The sequence below is a fragment of the Lygodium microphyllum genome, chromosome 23, assembly GCF_053477565.2.
Source record: "Lygodium microphyllum isolate KBCC chromosome 23, Lygodium_microphyllum_v1.1.10, whole genome shotgun sequence".
NCBI lineage: Eukaryota > Viridiplantae > Streptophyta > Polypodiopsida > Schizaeales > Lygodiaceae > Lygodium > Lygodium microphyllum.
The window spans coordinates 45,222,054-45,244,019 of NC_141157.1; the positions used below are offsets into that span (position 1 = coordinate 45,222,054).

Below are 21,966 nucleotides of genomic sequence, written 5' to 3' on the forward strand. Positions count from 1 at the left end.
GTGGTCTTTTCTCTATTGGTTTATGGAATTTTTGTTTGAGAGGTATACAATTTGAGGCCATGGTCAGCTTGTGCTACAGGACTGGCCTGGGTTTGAGTTTTTTTTCCATATGCTTTACAGCCGTCTCAAAAAATACTTCTTCACTGTTTGTTAGAAGTACCAGTATTCCAACTTAAACAAATATAAGAATACTGGTTTTTGGTGATTTCTAACTCCTACAAGTATTAAAGTACACTGTACTGGATGAGTGTCAACATCTTAGGAATTTGATCTTTGGTGATCAGCACATCATGCACTGCAACATCATCATTCTTATCTTCTTTATAAAACATCCGGAGTAGGTTATCCACCGAAGTGCAATCCGACCGACCACTACCAATAACCAATACAATGTCTCCCTTCCCTTTGTACATGTAATCAAGAGCCATTAATCCTTGCATAAGTAGAGATGGAAGTGTAGTTGATGCTGTACTGCATCTATAACGTGGCAGCATCTTTCCTGGCAACACCAGTGTATAGACTGCCGGGATGATACAGTGATCAGATGGAGATCCTCTCTGTCCACCTTTCTAGCCAGTGGGGAAGGCCAATGCCAGTCAATTCAGTAGCCTTCACTTTTAGCACAGCAGCAACTAGGATCCATGGAGATCCATGTGACAGATGGCAGCGGAAGACATAAGAGGAACACTTCAGCAAGAAGAAATGGTGAAGGTCATAGAAACATGGGATGACCATTTTCTAGCTTCCCATCCCAGTTCCATCCCATCTCCATACCGTCCCAGTCCTGTCCCCAAGTTAGGGCTCCCTCTCATGGTAACAGGGGATGCCAATTCCTGCTCCTGTCTCTGTTGCCGTCCCTGTCTCCAAAACTCGTTCTGTGACACTACGGTGAAGGTAATGAAGAGACCTCACTTCTAGTGCCTTCACTGCAGCTACACACTGTAGCATCTGTAGGGGCTGGTCCTTATTTCAGCTTTCATCTGACAATGACCAACCGAGAGTTGTGCTGATAAATAGGCAAGCAAGTGGAAATCCAATCTCAGCCAGTCTGCTCCTCAACCAAACATCTGGTGCAGCCACACGTGGCTCAATACTTGGGCTTTGTGGAAGAAACAGTGAGACTAGATCGTTGCTTGCTACTCTAAGAAATGGCACCTTATCTGAAGCTAAAGCAAAAATTTGTGGTAGATGTTGGGGAGTCTATCATTGATCCAATCTGAATCTGTCCAACTTGTCGGTGAGTCCCCTCTCCATACAAAATCCCATGGGTCAGGTTTACCTGCCAAGAATTATTGCACAATCTGCAAAGAGGCCTGCTAATGGGGCTAAAGAGGTCCTCCTCTATTCACTTAGTGTTCACTTTCCTTACTGTTGGGCACTCTCACATGGTATCCTTCACCTTGGTGGGAGCAATAGTTAATTGAAGAGAAGCTTCTATCCACATATCAGTCAGCTCAGTGTCATCATCAAGTGTTGCAATCTGCATTTTCTTTGTTTGTATGTGCAAGGTGGCTTGTTTTCTATGCTAAAACAGCTACAACACCCCCCTATTTGTGTGTTTTCAGTTGGGTGCCATTCAGGGTGTTGGTGATGAAGTAAAGGGTCGAAGAAGTATGCAAGTGTGGTGGCAAAAATGCGGATGGAGACACTTAGGATTGCTCAGGGGTACTCTACACAATGAGATACATAAATGAATCCTACATGATGAGAATATGCATGCATCAAGGTGTCACTTGGATAGGGTCCCTCGTGGGGAAAATTGTTTACTTGCACAAGTACCCTTTTACAAAGATGATGAGGATCATGCAATGCAAAGAGTAGGTACATAGGGATGGGAGGCCGATGTTGAAGACAAATGCCAAAACTTGTAGATAAGTAAAGGGTAGGAATTCCCCCTCAACTGGGGATGTTGATGCTGAAGAAGGAAGAGGAACATGATGCTTGTCTTCGTGTGGTGTCGAGAACCATGATGAAATGATGTAGTAGTGATGATGATGGTGTTAGAGATATGGCCATCTGTCATCCCTTGGACAGGCAGCAGTCTGATCCAGCCTGCAGCAGTCGCCACATCAGCAGCCATGTCAGCAGGCAGTTGCCACGTCAGCAGTTGGACAGGCTGCCATGCGGCAGCTGTGCAGTTGGACAGTTTTACTGGCTAGTTGCAGCCAACTTGTACCAGATTTTTCACCTATTTATTGCAGATTTCCAGCATACTTTCAAGCATTCTCTGATCATAGATTCAAGTCAGGGCAGAGATTGTGGTGCAGACTTCGAGGTGTACAATAGGTTGACATCATCAAGGTGGAGATACACAGACATACGAACTGCGCCCGTGTACATATCTGTATTCCTTATTCAGCATTCTTCATATTGCAGATTTGCGATCTCCTCTCTCTCTTCCCCCCCCCCCCCCCCCCCCCCCCGTGTTCACACTATTTCTCAATCTCGGTCATATGCTTCTGCACTGTTGCATTGTGACATGGTATCAGAGCAGCGCAAAGATTGATTGATCGCCGGCAGACTTGAAGAGGACTTTTCAGCGTGACACAAGGCTGTGTTTTTAGCATTCGAGGGCAAGTGAGAGGGTTGCATATCAAATCAAGATTGAGGCGAGCGTGGGCGTGTGGGAAAGGAGCAAAGTTGCTGATTTTGCTGTGGATTTTTTGCTGTACAAGAAGGAGAAAGGCTGTGTTTCGAGCCTTCAATTGCAGATTTTACCTTTTTATCACCTCTAGCAAGTGAAGAAGGTGCGAGATGAGCGGAGAAGCTTTCAAAAATACATGTCCTCATGACATCTTGAGTGGATAGTCTTTTCGCAATTGAGAGGTGAGGAGTCTCATCAACAAAGTGCTCCAACTAAGATGCACCTTGTGAAGGAATATGAGACAAAGAAGAGCTAGGCCTCGGAGAATGATCCATAAAAGAAAGGTTAGTAGATAAGCATTGTCCTCCAAATCAAGATCATAATGCCTTCATAGAGCGTCCATTGAAGGAGTAACTTGAGAGAACATAGAGAATCCCAAGATTAAGTGGTTTGAGCCATCATGAATTAGCACATGATGTATAGTGTAATTAGGAACAAACCAAGCAATCCATGATAGTCTCACGTAACTCTTTAAAAGAGCATTGGCTCTGATAAAATAACATTGAGAAGTCAAACATAAACACAAAACACAAGACACAGTTAGAGAAGAAAGAGAATTCTAAAGTGAATGAATGATTTTTGTAAATGAAGGAAAGAGAGTACAAGATGCTCAGGGGGAGAGCTGTCCAATAGATCACGGTTCTTATGGGAGTGGGCTAAGCGAGGGGTGGATGTGTGTTGTCCACTAGAGACGGATCCCAAGTGTTCTAACTACTAGTTAGAGGAGAGTTTGATGAAGAAAAGTGCTGAAAATGCAAAAATGACCTGCGATAAATGATGATGGCATTAGCAACTTGGGGCAAAATGTAGCTTGTAGGAGTTGTTAGTTTGAAGGGTGGTAGCTAGAGATGACCATGACATCATATTGAATGAGATGCCCAATGGGTGGAGGTTGGAAAGAACCAGGATAACTTGCAAAACAAGAGATGAGAGCTGCTTGGCAACCAGCAATTTGTAGATGTGGATGCTCTCAAAGTTTGGGTGTTTGCTTATGGGACACAGGAACTTTGGTTAAATTTGAGACTTGGTGCTGTATAATGAGCTGACGAAGACTTAATGTCTACTACATCTTTTTTAGCTTAACAGGTGGCATGTTCCTAGGCTTTGAGGATTAGTTCTAAGCTATTATCAGCCTGCAATTCTTGTCCACACTGGCCACACTCTGCATTTTGCAGCAAATTACCTCTCCACAGTTGCGTTTTGACACTCCAGCCTTGGATATTCCCCGTTCTCTAGTGTTGTACACCAAGTAATTTTGATCAGCAGGCCAATGGGCCCCCAACATGCTTAAGACATGTTCTTTCAGGTTGTTATTTTTTCACCAGCAATGTCAACGTTTTGTATGTTTTTGTAGGCTTCTTGAAGGATACAAATGGTAGACTAGTACGATAGGTATGATCCAATGATTGGGATCACAAGGACTGTCGAAGTGATGACTTAGATTGAGAAAACCAGCATTCGCACAATTGTGATTCTGAGGATCATCATAAAGACAATTGAGATTGACATAGTGATTGTGACCCAGATCAAAGGACGGACCGTGACCATCGGTTCCTTTTGGACTACCAACATATAATTCTATCCTTGTTCTAGCTTTTGTGGCCACGAGTCCACAATTGGCCATTATGGCACCCTTGTGTAGGTGTTTGTCTTACCCTCTCTTCTCACCTTTGAAAAGTTGGATTGGACGAACTACTCTTTATGGTTGTGCAAAGCTGAGTGCATCCTCCACACCCTCAATTTGTGGGAATTCATGAGAGTCCCTCTTATGTGACCTACCATGGATCCCCATGTTAGAGTGACCGAGCACTTGGTCACACAGCAACTTTATGGAATTGGCTAGAGAAAATACATTATACTTGGGGTAGGGAAGATGAGTGAGCAGGGTGATTGCTAGGTTGCTAGAATTGATGACTCGACCACATGATGCCAACTAGATAGAATTTGCTCCATTTTTCTCAGGTGCTTCCTCATGGCAATAGACATGGATGGGGACATTTGTCAAAGCAGCATCTTCAAAGTGAGCTGATTAGAGAAAGTGCCATGCTCGTAGAGTTTCTTGATTTTAGTCTACATGTATAATGCAATCTGAAGATGTTGTGAGACTGCAGCAGTGCAATTAAGGCAAAGAATGTCAAAGCTCTAACACCAAAGTGAACCAAAAAGAGGTGGTAGGAGATGGAGGAGAGGTGCCAAAAAAATCCATGCTGATAAGTAGACTTCAGAATAGTGCCTTTCAAAGTGTAGAAGAAGAAGACGTCCGAGTGTAGAAGGGGTAGGTCCACCAAATGCAGCATGTCAGGCCATCAGAGGGGATGTCCAGCAGCTGAAATGTGAAGGTATCCTTGGAAAATGCAGTGATTAGCCATGTCAAGGTTGAAACACAGAAATTCAGCAGTGCTTCAGACTGGAAACACAGCCACCAGCAGTCCTTTAAGACTGAAAATGCAGCTGCTATCAGTCCTTCAAGGGCAGGTGCATCATGAAGACCACCTCCAGTTGGAAAATACAGCTCCCAAGGTCGCCTCCAGCAGTAAATGCAGCTACCCAGTGTGTCATCAGATGGAAAACATAACAAGGGCAGCCTTTGGGCAGTGATCAGCAGTTGGAACAGCAGGTAGACACAGCTGCTTCAGTTGCCCACAGGGCGTCAGACTGGAAACACAGCCACCAGCAGTCCTTTAAGGCTGAAAATGCAGCCATTATCAGTTGTTCAAGGGCAGGCGAATCATGAAGACCGGCTCTGGTTGGAAAATGCAGCTCCCAAGGTCGCCTCTAGCAGTAAATGCAGCTACCCAGCATGTCACTGAATGAAAAACATAGCAAGGGCAGCCTTTGGGCAGTGATCAGCAGTTGGAACAGTAGGAAGACACAGCTGCTTCAGTTGCCAAAGGCAGACCAATGCCTGATGAATAGCAGTGTTTGAAATGTGAGGAGGTAGAAGGGAAGAGACAGTTCACAAAAAGTTGACAGCAGGGCAAAGGGTAGAAGAGCCAAGAAACGGGCAGCTCCAGAAGAAACACAGCTATGGGGAGGGGTAGGAGCTAATGGCGATGAGGCAGCAGCTCCAGGGAAGTTTAGGTTATGATACCTTGTGAGAGATGGTAGTAGAAGAGGAACACTCAAGCAAGAAGAAACAATGAAGGCAATGAAGTGAGATCTCAGCTGAATACTAGATGAAAGCTGGGAAATACAATGATGATATGATCTGCTCCAGGATGCATAATATAGGGTGCTTTGTATTTGAATGACTTTTAGCTAGCACCATCACTTCAAGGACCTGTGATATCAGGTAAAGGTTCGATCTTGTGGAAATCCATAAATTACTGCAGCATCTACAAGGTGTTTTACAATATTAGGTGTATATTACATGGCTAATCAGTAGGATACACTTGCACCAACCAGTTTTCCTATGGAGTCCCTTTCTTCCACAATAGTGGCAGTGTTGTTATGGAGCTCCACTTTTCTCTCTCTTCCAATAGTTGAATAGATACTTATGTGCCTCACTCAGCAGTCAGCAGATCTAATTAGCAGTCTTCATGCAGTAGCCGCTTTCTGGTTATGCAGTAGTTCCAAGTTTCAGTTGAGGATGAGTCTGCAATTGCAGTGGGGGAGATTGTAGTGCACTTGTGACATGACAACATTGTGATGACAACATGAGAAATATAATTGGCTGTAGCAGTTAAAATAGCTCTAGATGTGGTTTTAATTGTTAAAATGTGGGTTTGCAAGATATTGACTTTATAAAATTCTAATGTGGTACATTTCCAACAGTCAGCCTTCTATAGTGATTTGGTCTGCCATTTTGTAGTTTATCAATGCCCTGAGATATTGATTCCTAAAATTCTAATGTGGTACATGTTCAACAGTCAGCCCTCTGTAGTAATTTGCTCTGCCATTTTGTAGTTTATCAATGCCTTGAGCACCTTAACAACTATTGTCTTTGTGCTACTTTATGAGATCTAAAATCTTCCCCCCTTTGTGGTTCTTAGTCCTGTCCTGGACATCGTTGTTATGTCTTCTGTAATCTTGAAGCCATGTTTTTTACTTAATATCTAAGGGAAGACATCTTCTTTGTGATTTTTTTCGGCTTTCACCACACACCAAACCCAACCCCCCCCCCCCCCCCCCCCCTTTCCCCCCTTTTTGGATCCATCAGCTAAGGTGTCCTTGTCTGGCAGGTACGGAAATACTCGGAGGGCCTATGCTGGGTGATGCGATACTATTATGAGGGTGTCTGCTCTTGGCAATGGTGAAGTCAACTGTTTTATCCACGAAATCACAATATTGATAGAGTGAATTTAATGAGCTGCTTGCCTTTAAGGAGATTGCTTTTAGTGAAAAATATGTATAGGTGTCTCCTTATTTTTTATGGAAGCACAAGATGGTGGTACTGTTAACTTTGTGTGAAAGGAAAATTATGCATGATTCAAATTGACATTCTCTGTAAAAGAGTGGAATCATGTGTGCTTGATACTATCTTACTGATTCACATGGTTGTGCAACAAGGTCAACTGTGAAAATATCAGTGTGGCCTTTTGCAGAACCTGGAAAGGGGGAGCTCATGAGGGCTAAGATTTCCTGTTTCTAGTAGTGCTCTAACCATATCCAGTTCAGACTGTTGACAGTCAGTGGGGTTCTGGTTTTTTTTTCACCACATTCAGATCTAATTATTGAGACAATGTAACAACACACATTTCTGCATTGAAGTTAAAAAGATGAAAGTCCACCGGTGAATTTTCAGTTAAAGTAGAATGCCCAAAAAATCAATATGGCTCAGAGTCTCATATTTTGTCTCCATGTGTTATGAGATAATAGAGAAAATGCTTAATATAAAAGTTTACAGATGAACGATTATTCATGATCCTCTTTGTCCATAGCTACCTTCGACCTGTCCGTTTGTTTCTACAACTTCAGAACATGAAATGCTTCTACACATGGCTCAACCAAACTTGGGGTTTTTTTAAAATGCTTGTATTCCATTATCTCTGACCTAAAGAGTCAGTCCATGAGTTTGGCCCAAAACTGTGTATGCACAATCAAGGGGATTGAACAATTCTGAGCTTGACATGCAATGGTCCGGTAGACAATTTTCAAAACCCATCTTAGACTAATCTTTATCCACCGTCATTTTATCACTGGCACCTTTTTTTTTTTTGTTGGGGGACGGGGGTGATGGGAACAATCATCACCCTATGCCTGCTCAAGCTAAGTTTTTCTGGCAACTGCTGAGCAATCGAAGACCATGAAAATGCCCTTGTTCAGTTTGAATATCTCCTCAGAATCCCAGATCCTAGTACATATCAGGAACAAACTGTCTGAGATGGTTGTGACTGCAAAGTTCGACCAGGGACGGGGGTGATGGGAACAATCATCACCCTATGCCTGCTCAAGCTAAGTTTTTCTGGCAACTGCTGAGCAATCGAAGACCATGAAAATGCCCTTGTTCAGTTTGAATATCTCCTCAGAATCCCAGATCCTAGTACATATCAGGAACAAACTGTCTGAGATGGTTGTGACTGCAAAGTTCGACCACATGTTGGCTTTATGAATACTTTTAATATAGAACTAGGGCAAAACAGCCTTGCAGAAAATGCAGCTGGACAGGACTTTATGGTAAAATAATGAGATAGGTGGCCTTGACTGACGAAAACAAATCTGCTGCAGAGGTTCTGTAGTAAAACTGTTTATTATCAAATTAAAAATGTAAGGATGGACCTAATATCCTAGGGCTGAAGTTTGTTAGGAACAAGAAATGATTGCATGAGGGATAACTATCTAGTCAAGCTATGGAGACAACCTGCCCTACAAACATGTCCAAGTTTATATATCATTCATGGTCATCACCAAAAACCCAAGATTGCTTCAAGGCAACATTCATGTGTGTCCATATATCAAAGATGGTAGAATGATTCATATGAATACTTATGTGTTGATGCTCAAATGCTGGTTTTGTGGTCAAATTCCACTTGGATTGATGTAGTGTCTATGATTGTAGTGATGGGGATGCCCTAATTGTCACTGGTACTTTGTACAATGGACTTTATCAGCTTAATTTATATGAGAGGAGAGCATTAGAGGATGCATTATATGTTGATGCCACCATCGTGGATGACACCGAGTTATGGCATGCTTGGTTTGGTCATCTTAATTATGGCAGTTTTTTATGCCTAAGAATAAAAAATAGTGCTCAATCTCCCTCCGTTAAAAGCACCTACTCACAATGTATGTGAAAGTTGTGTACTTGGCAAAATGTATCATGCTTCTTTTCCCAAGGGTGGTACTATGTGTGCTGATTAGAAATTACAGCTTGTGCATAGTGATGTTTGTGGGCCCATGCATGTCGAATCCATCGAAGGATACTTGTATTTTGTTACCTTCATTGGTTACATGATTCGCCATTGTTGGGAATATGCTTTGAAGTACAAATCCTAAGTGTTTGCATGCTTTAAAACTTTCTTGGCCTTGGCTGAAAATGATAGTGGCTAAAGCTGATTATACTATGTACCGATGGAGGAGGAAAATATATGTCACAGGAGTTCAACTCCTCCTTGGCTAAAAGGGGCATTATCCATCAGTGTACTACGCCTTACACACCTCAACTAAACGGTGTGGTTGAAAGAAAAAATTACACTTTGATGGAGATGGCATGTTGTGTGTTGTTACAAAATAAGCTGCCCCCAAAGTTTTGGCTTTATGCTATCATGTGTACAATGTATGTGCTGAATTGCAACCCAACCAAAGTATTTGTTGATTGTACACCTTATGAGGCTTGGAATGGTTGGAAACTAGTGGTGTCACATATCCATGTCTTTGATTGTTTGGCATATGCTTTAGTGTCACAACCACGAAGACATGAATTGGAAGACAAGGTTGTTAGATGCATCTTTATTGGTTGTAGTGCAAAAAGTAAAGGGTATTGCTTGTACCAACCCTCCACCAACAAGATTTTTGTTAGTAGAGATGTGGTATTCGCTGAAGGTGTTGGTCAGTCCTTCATGGACTGTAAAAATCAGCCCAATATGGGGCCTGTGGACATGTTTGACAATTTGTTGCCTTTATTTCAGCAAGGTGGACCTGATTTTGGTCAATTTTAGCAACCTATTGAGGGTTTATAGCAGCAAAATCAATAGCAAACACATGTTGAACAACAATTTGATTTTCAGTCCCATTGATCAAGGCATTGTTGATTATGAAGTGGCTGATAAGAGGACTGCTATTTGGGAAGCTAAAATAGTGCCTATATGGTGGTTAGAAACATTATGGGACGGCAAATAGCTTGTTCCTCTTCCTGGTAAAACTAGAGTAGCCACGCGCCATGCACAAGGTAACTTGGTTGTGCAGGCACTTGTAACTATTGCATGCAATGAAGAACCTTATTTCTTTACATGATGCTTTACAAAACGAACATTGGATAGCAGCTATGCATTCAGAGTTACATTCTATTGATAAAAATGGCATATGGGAGTTATGTGACTTGCCTATTGGCAAGCGTGCTATAGGCACTAAGTGGATTTATAAATTAAAACGAAGATTTGATGGTAGCATTGATTGCTACAAGGCATGACTTAAGGGTATGCCCAACAACATGGGATTGTCTATGAAGAAATGCTTGTACCCACTTAATGTATGACCACCATTCATAGTGTCATTGCTTTGATTGCTCATTATGATTGACATGTGCATTAGTTGGATGTGAAAACTACTCTTCTGAATGGTTATATTCACGACAAGGTTTATGTCACTCAACCTTTTGGCTTTGTTCAAAAAGGGTTAGAAAGCAAAGTGTGCCGTTTGCATAAGGCCCTCTATGGTTTAAAGCAAACACCTAGGGCATGGTATGAGAAAATATATGCATACTTGATTGCTCTTGCCTTCAGTAATTTAAACATTGAGAGCATACCTTATGTTTGCAAAGATGAGGATAGCTTGATTCTCATTCTTTATGTGGATGATATGCTATTGACTGAATCTCATGAGAGACATATTTCAGCTTTGAAATATGGTGATATTCACGACAAGGTTTATGTCACTCAACCTTTTGGCTTTGTTCAGAAAGGGCTAGAAAGCAAAGTGTGCCGTTTGCAAAAGGCCCTCTATGGTTTAAAGCAGACACCTAGGTCATGGTATGAGAAAATACATGCATACTTGATTGCTCTTGGCTTCAGTAATTTACACATTGAGAGTATACCTTATGTTCGCAAAGATGGGGATAGCCTCTTGATTCTCATTCTTTATGTGGATGATATGCTGTTGACTGGATCTCATGAGAGACATATTTCAGCTTTGAAAGCTGAATTGCAGCATGCTTTTGATGCGACAGATCTTAGCCACCTACACTAGTATCTTGGCATATAGTTTACTGCAGTTGATGGGGGCATTATTTTGTGGTAGTCTAAATACATTGGGTAGCTTCTTAAGTGTTTTTAGATGTAAGATTGCGAGTCTATCTCTACTCCCATTGAGACAGGCCAAAGGTTTACACTTGAGGATGCTGGAGAACCTTTTAATACTTCTCTTTATCTATAGGTTGTTGGTTGTTTATTGTACTTGTGTAATAGATGGGCAGATATTTAGTTTGGGGTCTCTCAGTTGGCATGTTTTTTTCACAACCCTATACTACGCATTGGCAAGTAGTTAAACATGTCTTGTTTTCTCAAAGGTACTCAAACATTGGGCCTTTTCTATCCTAAAGGCACTACTCTTTGTGTAACTAGTCTTCCTTCCGTGGGGATGGGTAGTAAATCCTTGATTACAACTTAATTACAGCAGCAAATAATAAATGTAAAACTGAAAATACAAATTTACCTACTGACCTTGGATAATGTACACTCAATTGGCCCCAAAATTGGTGCCCCTTTTGGTATTTCTTTAGCTTTATTGAAGAAAAGGTTGATTTACAATGGGATTCTCCTAATCCCCTTTGCAATCCAAACTCCCCGTGTTATCCAAAGTGACCAGCACGTCTTCAACCTAATTTGCCCCTTAATTCGGACAATTAATTGGCCTTCACCCACTTCATAGACGATGGAAATGCCCCAAATTCAATGGTTGGCTAGTCCTCCACTTGAATTTAGTTGAAATTTACCTTTAGCCCTGAAAAATCCAAGTCTTGGAGGTTTCAATTTTTGGCACGTTTCATGAGGTTGCTATTAAATTTACAGCAGAGAAATCTGAAATTTCTTAGTCTTTGTTGATCTCAATGCTGCAATCTTTAGAGCAAGGCTGTAAAAAGGCTGGGAGATGAGAGAATGCTGAGAAGAGAGAAAATTTAAACTTTCTTTACGAAGAATTGAAGAAAATCTGTCATTTACTGTTGCTGCCCTGTCTGAACAGCTTGTAGATGCAAAGAACTGAAGAAAATCAGTCATTTACTGCTGCTGCCCTGTCTAAACAACATGTAGATGCTGTCACTTCCTGTTGATTGGTCTTCTCTTGCCCCTAGTTGCCTTAGAAGGTCCTTCAATGGCTGCAAATCAGACCAGCAGTATCTCCTCCCTCTCTCTTGCAGGTTGAATACACTAAAAATGCCTCTCTTCAGCCTCTAAAAACGTTTTTGAGTCTTGGATGGGGATTTTTGATAAGTGGGAGTCTTCCCAAATGGTTTTTCCAACATTATCCATACTATGTTGGAGGGGCTATCTCTTGGATGTCCAGGGCGTGCAGAAGTGTACGGCCCTCTCTACTACAGAAGCCTATGAAGGCATGTTTATAAAATTGTGGGATAAATGGACAATCTCCTTAGCCGAGGGAGAAAGAGTATCTGATTTAGTCTTTAAATACTGAGAATTAATCTAATAATTATTTCGATGCTTTGAAAAATAATATGACTGGCCAATAATTAAATTGGCTAGACAACTTCCATTCCCGAGTGTCTTTGTGTTATCTTTGACTATGAGATCGGCGTTAGGTACCATTAAACGTCACTTCTCTAGTGTCATAAAAAACTGACACTTATGGCCAAATAAATGACCTAGGTATAACTTGTAGCAACTTTTGCCTTTGACATCTCGTGATTTTCTTTGGTCCCAGGCTCGTAAATTTACTTTAATCCCAGTTGTACCTCACACTTGCAACATTTACTTAAACATGTGATTAAATATTTATCCACATGTTAAGTGAGGTTTTGAAAAATACATGTCTTCATGATAACCCTTCCCCTTGAAATCCTTGCAATCGTCCTCGATTGCACTATCAAATGCATCAAAAGCAAAGTACTACAATGGAATTTTCCATAGGGCATCATAGTCAACACAACATTGCGCACTGTTATTCAACCATTCCATATGTCCAACATATGCTGAAAATTACCGGTCAACTTAACATAACATAAGACTCACAAAGAATCTCAAAAACATTGCTAGATTATCATTTGATATGTCTATTTCTCATGAGCTCAACTCATCTGGTAAAATCAAACCATAGCATAGCATAACCAAGCATAAATCATGGCTAAAACATCAATGGCATCATAACATATGCTTTGTCCATGGAACTAGATGTAAACCATTGTAAATTGAGCATAATGTGATCATAAACTGATCACTTGCTGATCTGAGAATTGATCACAAAGTGCTGCAAATGTGACTCCAAATTGATCACAAACTCATTGCAAAAATTGGCTAGTAATCAATACAAAAACTAATCCAAAAAGTGACCATAAATGGTTCTTAAGCTTATCAAAAACTAAGCTAAAACTGATCATAATTTTTGTGACTCCAAATTGATCACAAACTCATTGCAAAAAGTGACTAGTAATCAATACATAAACTAATCCAAAAAGTGACCATAAATGGTTGTTAAGCTTATCAAAAACTAAGCTAAAACTGATCATAATTTTTGTCTCAAAATTGAGGTAAAATTCATGCCAAATTGATCGTAAGCTGATGCAATAGTATAGTTCCAGTGTCCAGGTGAAACTCTTACTCATCTTCATACATCTCACAGTGACTAGTACACTAAGTAGTGACCTTATGGCAAACATACTATCAGTGCAGTACCTTGGATGCATGCTGAATACATTCGAGATCCACTACATACGAGAGTTGTCCATTATTGAGAAGTGGAGATGCTAGCTCCCTCACAAGTATCAGGTAATACTTTGGACCTCTGCTCTGCGGAACTTGACGGAGCCCGAGCTAAAGTCGGCTCTAACGGAAACGCATCTAGGTAAAGCTACAATAACTGAGGATGGTCTGCCAAGTCATCCTCCTCCATCCATTTGGAATCCATTGGTGAATAATTCTGAAACTTCACCAGGTAGCTTTTGGAACCCTTACCCCTGATCTTCCTCTCTTTCTTTGCGATCTGATCCTCTTTCAGCCCTATTTTCAGATTTGCCTTGATTTTCAACTTTATTTTCAGATTTACCCTTTTTCTCAGCCTTTACCTTTTTGATTTATGAATTGGCACCATCATCGTGGAATCCTGCATCCTTTCCACATAGCAATGTGTCTGTTGTAGTAGCAATTTCTATAAGCTGAGACATGTTGGAAACAATGGACTTAATGTAAAAGTCCCGAATACCCTTTGGCAAACCACAAATACACTTCTCCACTTGCTTATGGAGGGGTACTGTGCGATAAGAAGTAACTGGTAACAATGCATCCCAAAACTTCTTATTGTACTAATCAAAGTTCTTGCAATCTTTGGAATTCAACTAATTCCAAGCTGCCATAATGTCTACTTTAAAGGATTTGACAGCGAGGTAACAATGACCTAGAATCTATAGAGCTAGAGTCACGATTTATGCTGTTTTAGGGGAACGGAATAGGACTATGCCTTACGGGCAGAGAGGTCGAGCTTCGAATCCCTCTCGTTTCCCATTCTCCTTGAACCAAGTGCAGTATAAATCCACTTCGACCTTGATGTTTCTGCGCAAAGTGGTTGACGCTAGCTACCTCCTAGGAACTTGACCATTAGGGAAACCCTGATTCAGGTCGGTCCTAAGTGGGAACGGCCGGAATGCTTCCGCTTCGTGGTAGACTCGGGAAGACCTAGATCGCAAACCCCGTGACATTCCTTGGGAGTACCGGGCGGGGAATGTACTTAATGCTGAGGTTCCGTTCTCTACATTTGCTTGAGTTCTTCTCAACCGTTTCCTGTGCTTGTGGAAAATGGTGCTTTGCAAGTTTCAATGAAAGGACATATTGGTTGCTGCCAATTCATTGCAAATCGAAATTCTCATAGTGTCTTGTTTGCTTTGTTGGGAGGATAAATTGGAGGAGAGACCTAAGTTTAATCGCATGGCTTCCTTGGGTTGGTCTTGGTGGCCAATGCCACTCTCATGCTTGGAGGTACACTGATGTCTTTTTGCACCATCAAATGGTCTTTTGGGTCTCTTGTGGCTGCCGTGATCTTTGGGGCAAGATCTTCAGGTTCGTGTCCTAGATTCTGATTGTCCTTGGTAGGATTGGGACGTTCTAGGGGATTTGAGTTGTCAGTCTTCTTCGTTGATCAAATTTTTTGTCTCATGATCAGAGATGGCTCATCGTTGGCCACCGAAGCCAATGCATTATCAGGATTGTACAAATCTAAAGCTTGGTTGAAATTGAGAGTCATGGAGGGATGGATCAGCAAGATGCCATTCAAATGTAAGATATTCATGTGGAGAATGTTGGTGGGTAATCTTCCCCTTGCATTGGCTCTTTACTGTAGGGGTATTTCCAATGGGAATTGTTTCTTCTATACCAATATAGTTGAGCCTTCTCATTGTAGATTCATTGCGTCCTTTTTCTTGGAAAATTTGGGCCCTTATTTTTGACATTTGGCATGTGGTGGTGGAGAGTAGGATGCATCCTTTTGATTTGGGTCTTTGGCAAGGCTAAACATCATAGTCTGGCACAACCTCATATGAAGATTTAGTTTCACTTTCTTAGATTTTGGGGTTGTTGGCATATTTGGGTCACTCGCAATGCATTCAATTTTTATGCTGCCTCTGGCATCCAACGTCATTTTGTGAAGCTTGAGGAACTTCTTTAGTGGCAACTTGATCTTATTCAGCACGCTAATATCATATGAAGATTTAGTTTCACTTTCTTAGATTTTGGGGTTGTTGGCATATTTGGGTCACTCGCAATGCATTCAATTTTTATGCTGCCTCTGGCATCCAACGTCATTTTGTGAAGCTTGAGGAACTTCTTTAGTGGCAACTTGATCTTATTCAGCACGCTAATATCTTGGCGAGAGAAGATTCAGTAACTTTGCATCAGATAGTCTCTTCAGCAACCTTGCCTTGAATTTTGTACTTCTTTGTGCTCTCTTACTAATGTGACTTTTTTACCCTTTTAGTCGTTTGATATAATACAATCAATGAGAGAGAGAGAGAGAGAGAGAGAGAGAGAGAGAGAGATTTTCATTGGGAGCTCGACTTGATTAACCAATGACTTGGCAGATATTCTCCCTAGACAATATTTATTTTCTTGGCATGATGCAGTTTCTTTAGCCCATCTAGCTCCTTTGTACTTTCATCATGATGCCTTAGAGAGTATCTATTGGGTTTGTTGTACTTGGTTTATGCTTGATGGCTCAGAGCCATCTTGCATCTTGTAATCTTGTACTTTTTCGTAACTAATACAATTATCTATTGAGAGAGAGAGCGAAACCAGCCTTTCTTTTGTGGAGGGTTGGTAATAACTTGATTATAACTTAATGACAACAAGCAATAATTAATGAAATGCTGAAACACAAACATTTACCAATCAATCTTGGACATTGAACACCATGTTGGTCCCAAAATTGGCACTCTTTCGGTATTTCTTTATCTGATTTGCCCCTTGATTTTCTCTGAAAATTGGCATTCACTGGCTCCTTAGGAAATGAAATTTACCCCGAATTCAAATGTTGGCTGATTTGTCACTTGAATCTTGGTAAGAATTAATTCTCAGCTTCAATCTCTTGACACGCTTCCTAAGGTTGCTGTCAAACCTTGATCTCTACTGTAAATTAGGGTTTACAGCAGAGAAAATAACAATTTTTCAGCATCCAGGGATTAGAATGCTGAGATCTTTGGAGCAAGGCTAGGAAATGGCTGGATTGTGAGAGAATGTTGAATAGAGAGAAAATTCGGACTTGTATCGTGAGAAAATGGAAGAAATTAGCTGCTGCCTTGTCTAGACAGCCATGAAAGCTATTTCCATTGATGGAACACACCAAATATGATGTTTGTTTTGTTGAAACAACCCTCAAACTGCTGTCATCTACTATTGTACTCTCTTAAGGGGATGCCACCAGCTCTGGGAGGGTCTCTTGTTGGCTGAAAATGGCCTATTAAGTGTTGCAACAGCTATGGCAGCCATCTCTTTGTCTCTCTGAGCTTGCATAAGGTTGGAATGACCCTCTCTCTCTCACCCCTAGCCTCAACAACGCCTTTCTGATTTGCATGGACAAGTTTTGCCATGTGGCAGCCTTCTATTCCAATTTTCTAGCATTATTTGCATTATTAGGACTTGGAACTCCTCCTTCTAATGCTGTACCAAGTGCTATTTTCTTTGGCTGACTCTTTCCTTCTATAAAGACAACTCCTTGCAATGGTTAGGACTAAGTAGACTGCGAGGAAGGTATATATGCAATAGCAATCCTTAGAGATTGTTTATGTTCTATTGAGGAAAAAATTTGCCCTCTTCTCGTAGGGCGTTCCCAAGTGCTTCATGAGCTTCTTGGAAAACAAGGTACTTCTTAGCCTTCTATCGAGGCTAAATCATCAAATGATAGTGAAACACCAACTTCTCTTGATCATGAACCTTGAAGTGTTCTTACTATTCTTGACCATGGAGAACCTTCAACTCTTCTAGATGCTCAATCTTTAATTGTCCTGGTGGACGAAGCTTCCAAAGTAGCTCCAATGAAGGAAAAAAGGAACTTAAAGTGGCTTTACATGCAATGGTGCTCTAAGGAAATAAAAAAAGCTTAGAAAGCAACCAACCATTTCATCTTAATTAATTCAATAATTATTTGAGTGCCCTTGAAATTAGTCTGACCAACCAACAATTAAATTGGCTAGGCCAATTTATCCCCCAAGTGTTGTTGAGGCTTCTTTAGCCCTCGAATTGGCATTAAGTGTCATTAAGTGCCAAATCCCTAGTGTCACCAATTGATAGTTATGGCCATTAAAATGTCTTAGGCCAATTTTTGGCACTAGATGCCACCTAGTATTTGTGCAATATCACTTAAGACAATTTTTGCCTTTGATATCCACTGATTTCCTTGGATCCTTGGCTTGTAAATATGAAATAATGTTAGTTGCACTTCACATGTGCAAAACACACTTAAACATTTAATTAAAGATCAATCTAGATGTTTAGTAAAGCAAGCAAAACTTCACGTCCTCATGACACACACACACACACACACACACACACACACACAAAGAAAGAGTACAAGGAGGCAGTGGACTATACCATGTCAATGAGGCTGTTCGATTGCAGTAGAGAGGAGAGAAGATCTGCAACAATAGGATGATGGAAGCAAGGTTAGGGGAGGCTCTATGTGTGTATGTATAGCCAATAATCATGAGTTTGTCCAACTTCACCACGATGAAGTACCAGAAATGCTGCTGACTAGACCATGGTCACCATGAAAAGTATGTCATTAGGAGTGAAACATGAAACATGTTTCACTAACAAAACATTTTACTATGCAACATTTTGCTGCCTTCTTTCACTCTTGGGGGGGGAAGGGGGGACAATTTACTCAAAAAGTGATGAATATGTGGATTCTAAATGTGCCGTGTTGTTGCTTCATGTGGTATTTCCCTTGGGATCTGCCAAGGGGACTGGGGTGAAACATTTCATGCTGAAATGCAATTTTTAGGGGGTGAAATGTTTTGCAATTTCCTTGGATTGGATGAGATGCTACTTGCCTTGTCTAAAATGATTTCCTAGCCCAACGAAAGTCTTAGCTTAGATTTGGTAATCACACAACCCACCAACAAAACCCACCCTCCCCCCCCCCCCCCCCCCCCCCCAAATGCAAAAAAAAAAATCCTTGCTAGAAACACAGTGAGAACAGCAAATCAGTAATCCATAAAACATCAGGTTCCAATCTGAGGCTCATGTCTCCAATTTGCTTCACTAGATCGCCCATGCATCAAGCATACATGAGAGAGAAGAGGCAAGAGAGTGAAAATTCTGCAATTTAGCCCTCAAATAGTGACCAACATCCATTTCTTGACCATAAACATTTAAAATCAGGTTTGTTGCTGCACCTCTCAAATGGTAACTCTAATTCTGATGGTTTCAACAGCTTTGAAAGGGAGGTAAAACTTCAGCATGGGTGATGATCCTTCCTCTTTTGCTACTGCCTCTCACTGAGATGGAGAAGATAATTGTCGCCCTTTTCCATCACACGTGCGATCGCTAGCTGATTTGAGGGCACCAGATGTTGCCTACTATTGGGGATCACCTAGCTGTTGGGCCTACTCTAGACTGACCTTTTCCTGCTGCTTCTGCCTGCAGTTCCAGCCTCTGCTGTTGTAGAAAATCAAGTCGCTTAGCTGCCTGAAGCTCTAGAATCACCCTTAGGACAGGTCGCCCTGTTGTCATGGTGCTATAACATCTCTCTCTCTCTCTCTCTCTCTCTGTGCGCTCAGGATTGCTATCTCCACCCTCAAATCTGCCCTAAAACAGCCACACACAGCCTTGCCTTGATTCCAAACTTAGCCATCTACCAATTGTAAGATTTGTGCATGCAAACTCAGCCTCTAAGCTTAATTTTCAGCCAATAATAATTATTTAAATTGGAAAATACATTTCAGAACCCAAACTTTGGCCGAGCCCAGTCTCAATTTTAAATTCTTGATCTCTTTGAACCTAAATATGTTGAAACTTTCTGCAAACTTTAGTCTAGGGCATGAAATCCTTAAAATCCCTAGCCCTCTTGACCCGATAAGTCACTCCTCAAGGGGCCATTCAATGTTCCTTGACCATGATCTGTGTTAGGTACCCCATTGGTACTTGTTGACACAACTTTTGCAAGTTTCCCCGATTGCCCAAGCTAGGATTATCTTTTACCACGACGCACATTCAACTTAATCTCACATATGCACCTCACAAGTGCACAACTCAAGTGTCCAAAGAGCATTGATATGAAAATTCACAAGCTTGTGACAAAGGACCAATTTGAGAAATCCAATTGTTTGCAGCTGATGTGCCTACGGCGAATACTGCAGTCATATGCAAAAGATTAATGGGCAAGATAATATTGGAGGTCTAATAGTCCTTGCTTGATTGTGGCGGAGATTCGCAACCCTAGAGGAAAAGAGGTAAAATTATGCTTGCTAACACAAAGTATGTAATTGGTCCATTCATTACCAAGAGCAGTTTTTACATGGTCCATGATCCTTCATGGCCTCTAATTTTCTATTCATGGAAAATCGTTTTTATAGTTCCATCACATCCCTCCACAAAGACATGTCCAAAGTAGTATTTGAATATCAAAACAATAACATAGATTAATATTTCATTGTTATAGTAGTGTTTGAAGATCAAAATGATAATACGGATTGTTCTTTATGTGAGTGGTGACAATCACCCTTATTTCACAAGCCCCAACTATGTGGGGAAAGATGTCATTTCTTCATGTTATTTGAGGGTACACTATGGGCCCAATACAATGCTAGAACATGAGTTTCACTTTTGGGCTTTGAGAAGGCCTATATCATTTGGTTAAATCATGGACTTCTGATTGTGTCCAAGAGTATCCCAACCCTCGGAAAAATTCTGTCTGTTTGTCACGGATGATGGCAAGACTTCCACTGCTCAGCCAGCTGGAGCTGCTTTTTGGCTCCCTACTTGTTCTTGCTTTGCAGAAGCAATGTTGCATTTTGTTTGGTTGCTTCTCTTGTAGGATTGGAGTTGTTGTCCTTGTCATCGTTGATCTTCTTTTGTCTTTGTCATCGCTATAAAAAGTTGTTTGTCTTTGCCTTTGCACTCTTTGTTTTTGCTTCAGACTAACTGTGAAAAAGAATATGCCCTTCCACTTGAGTCAGGACGTTGGTATCTGCCTATTTCCTAGGTTGGAAATGCAAACTGTCACTGCAACTGGCAGTGACAGTAAATCAACAAGTCATATCAAGTTTTTCTTACATCAGCCAAATGCCCTCCACATTGTTTCTGCCTATTTCCTAGGTTGGAAATGCAAACTGGCAGTAACAGTAAATCACTGAGTCATCAAAGATTTCTCATGTCAGCTGAATCCCCTCCACATTGTTTGAAGAAGTGGATAGTTGCAATAATATTGAATTGAGAATAGTGTCCTTGGCCACCCAAAGTTGGAGGCTTTTAGTCCATTGATGGTATTGAGGATGAAACCTACAGATCTACTGCCAACATGCTTGTAAGACATATTGATGTAGTGGCAATATGTTGCTGGAGCTTTTTTATGCTTTCAAAACGTTTTCTTGTGGTAAACAAAAGTATATATTTCACAAACTTGTGTTTAAAGTATTCTTTTTTACTTTTTTGCTCAATTTGTATATTCGGTCCCTTTGTCTCACAGGTTTTATCCCTACCACTATGCTCCATTTGCATCTGACTTGAGTACCATGGATCAAGTCGAACCCAACTTTTCTATTGGAAAGCCTTTTAAACCATTTGATCAGCTTATGGGGGTGTTACCGGCTGCTAGGTATGCAAATTCTTGGTAGTATTTTGTGAATTCAAGAAATATTGTTGTTCACTCGCATGCAGTTTATAATGATACTGGATTTGAAAAGTATAAGCGTCTTATGTGTTTTCCCTGTGCTACAAATGCAGTGGCGCTTGCTTACCAAAACACTACAGGCCATTGATGTCTGATCCAAATTCTCCAATTATAGATTTTTACCCTGAGGGTATAGCTCAACGCACCAAATTTGCTCAGCTCATGTATAGCATTTTGATGAGAGAATCATATTCATTTGTTGTGTTATCTTTGCAGACTTTGAAGTTGACATGAATGGAAAGCGTTATGCTTGGCAGGTTTTGGTTCTCTCTCTCTCTGTCTCTTTCTTTGTGTATGCCATTCTTGAAGGAATTATCACAAGCTGGCATTTGTTGAAGCTAGTTCAAAGCAGAGTCACAAACACCATGTTGTTCCAAACTAAATTCACACAATGTGCACATTAGAATTTGTTAGTACAGCTTGATGGATCTGATATATAGAAGTCCTCTTATGGAGGACTCTGGAATCTGCCTGGTCAAGGAATGTATTCTCTTTTCTATTTAGATCCTTCTGCCAAAGATAAAGTTGCTTCAATAGCTTTGCCCAGGGTGTCCCAGCATATGAGAACATATTGCTAATTGACTTTACAATGTAAACTGAAATTAGCTCTTTAGAAGCATATA

At 40.9% G+C, this 21,966-nt stretch overlaps 1 protein-coding gene across 1 annotated transcript in view; it reads left to right on the forward strand.

Moving 5' to 3' along the window:
* Nucleotides 1–21,966, forward strand: part of XRN3 (5'-3' exoribonuclease 3) — a 61,986-nt gene that overhangs the window by 24,247 nt on the left and 15,773 nt on the right. Inside the window, exons 14-17 of the mRNA XM_087663695.1 lie at nt 6,826–6,896; nt 21,140–21,268; nt 21,397–21,473; nt 21,560–21,600. Of these exons, the coding sequence (XP_087519821.1) occupies nt 6,826–6,896; nt 21,140–21,268; nt 21,397–21,473; nt 21,560–21,600 (318 nt within the window). The remainder of the gene's footprint in view (nt 1–6,825; nt 6,897–21,139; nt 21,269–21,396; nt 21,474–21,559; nt 21,601–21,966) is intronic.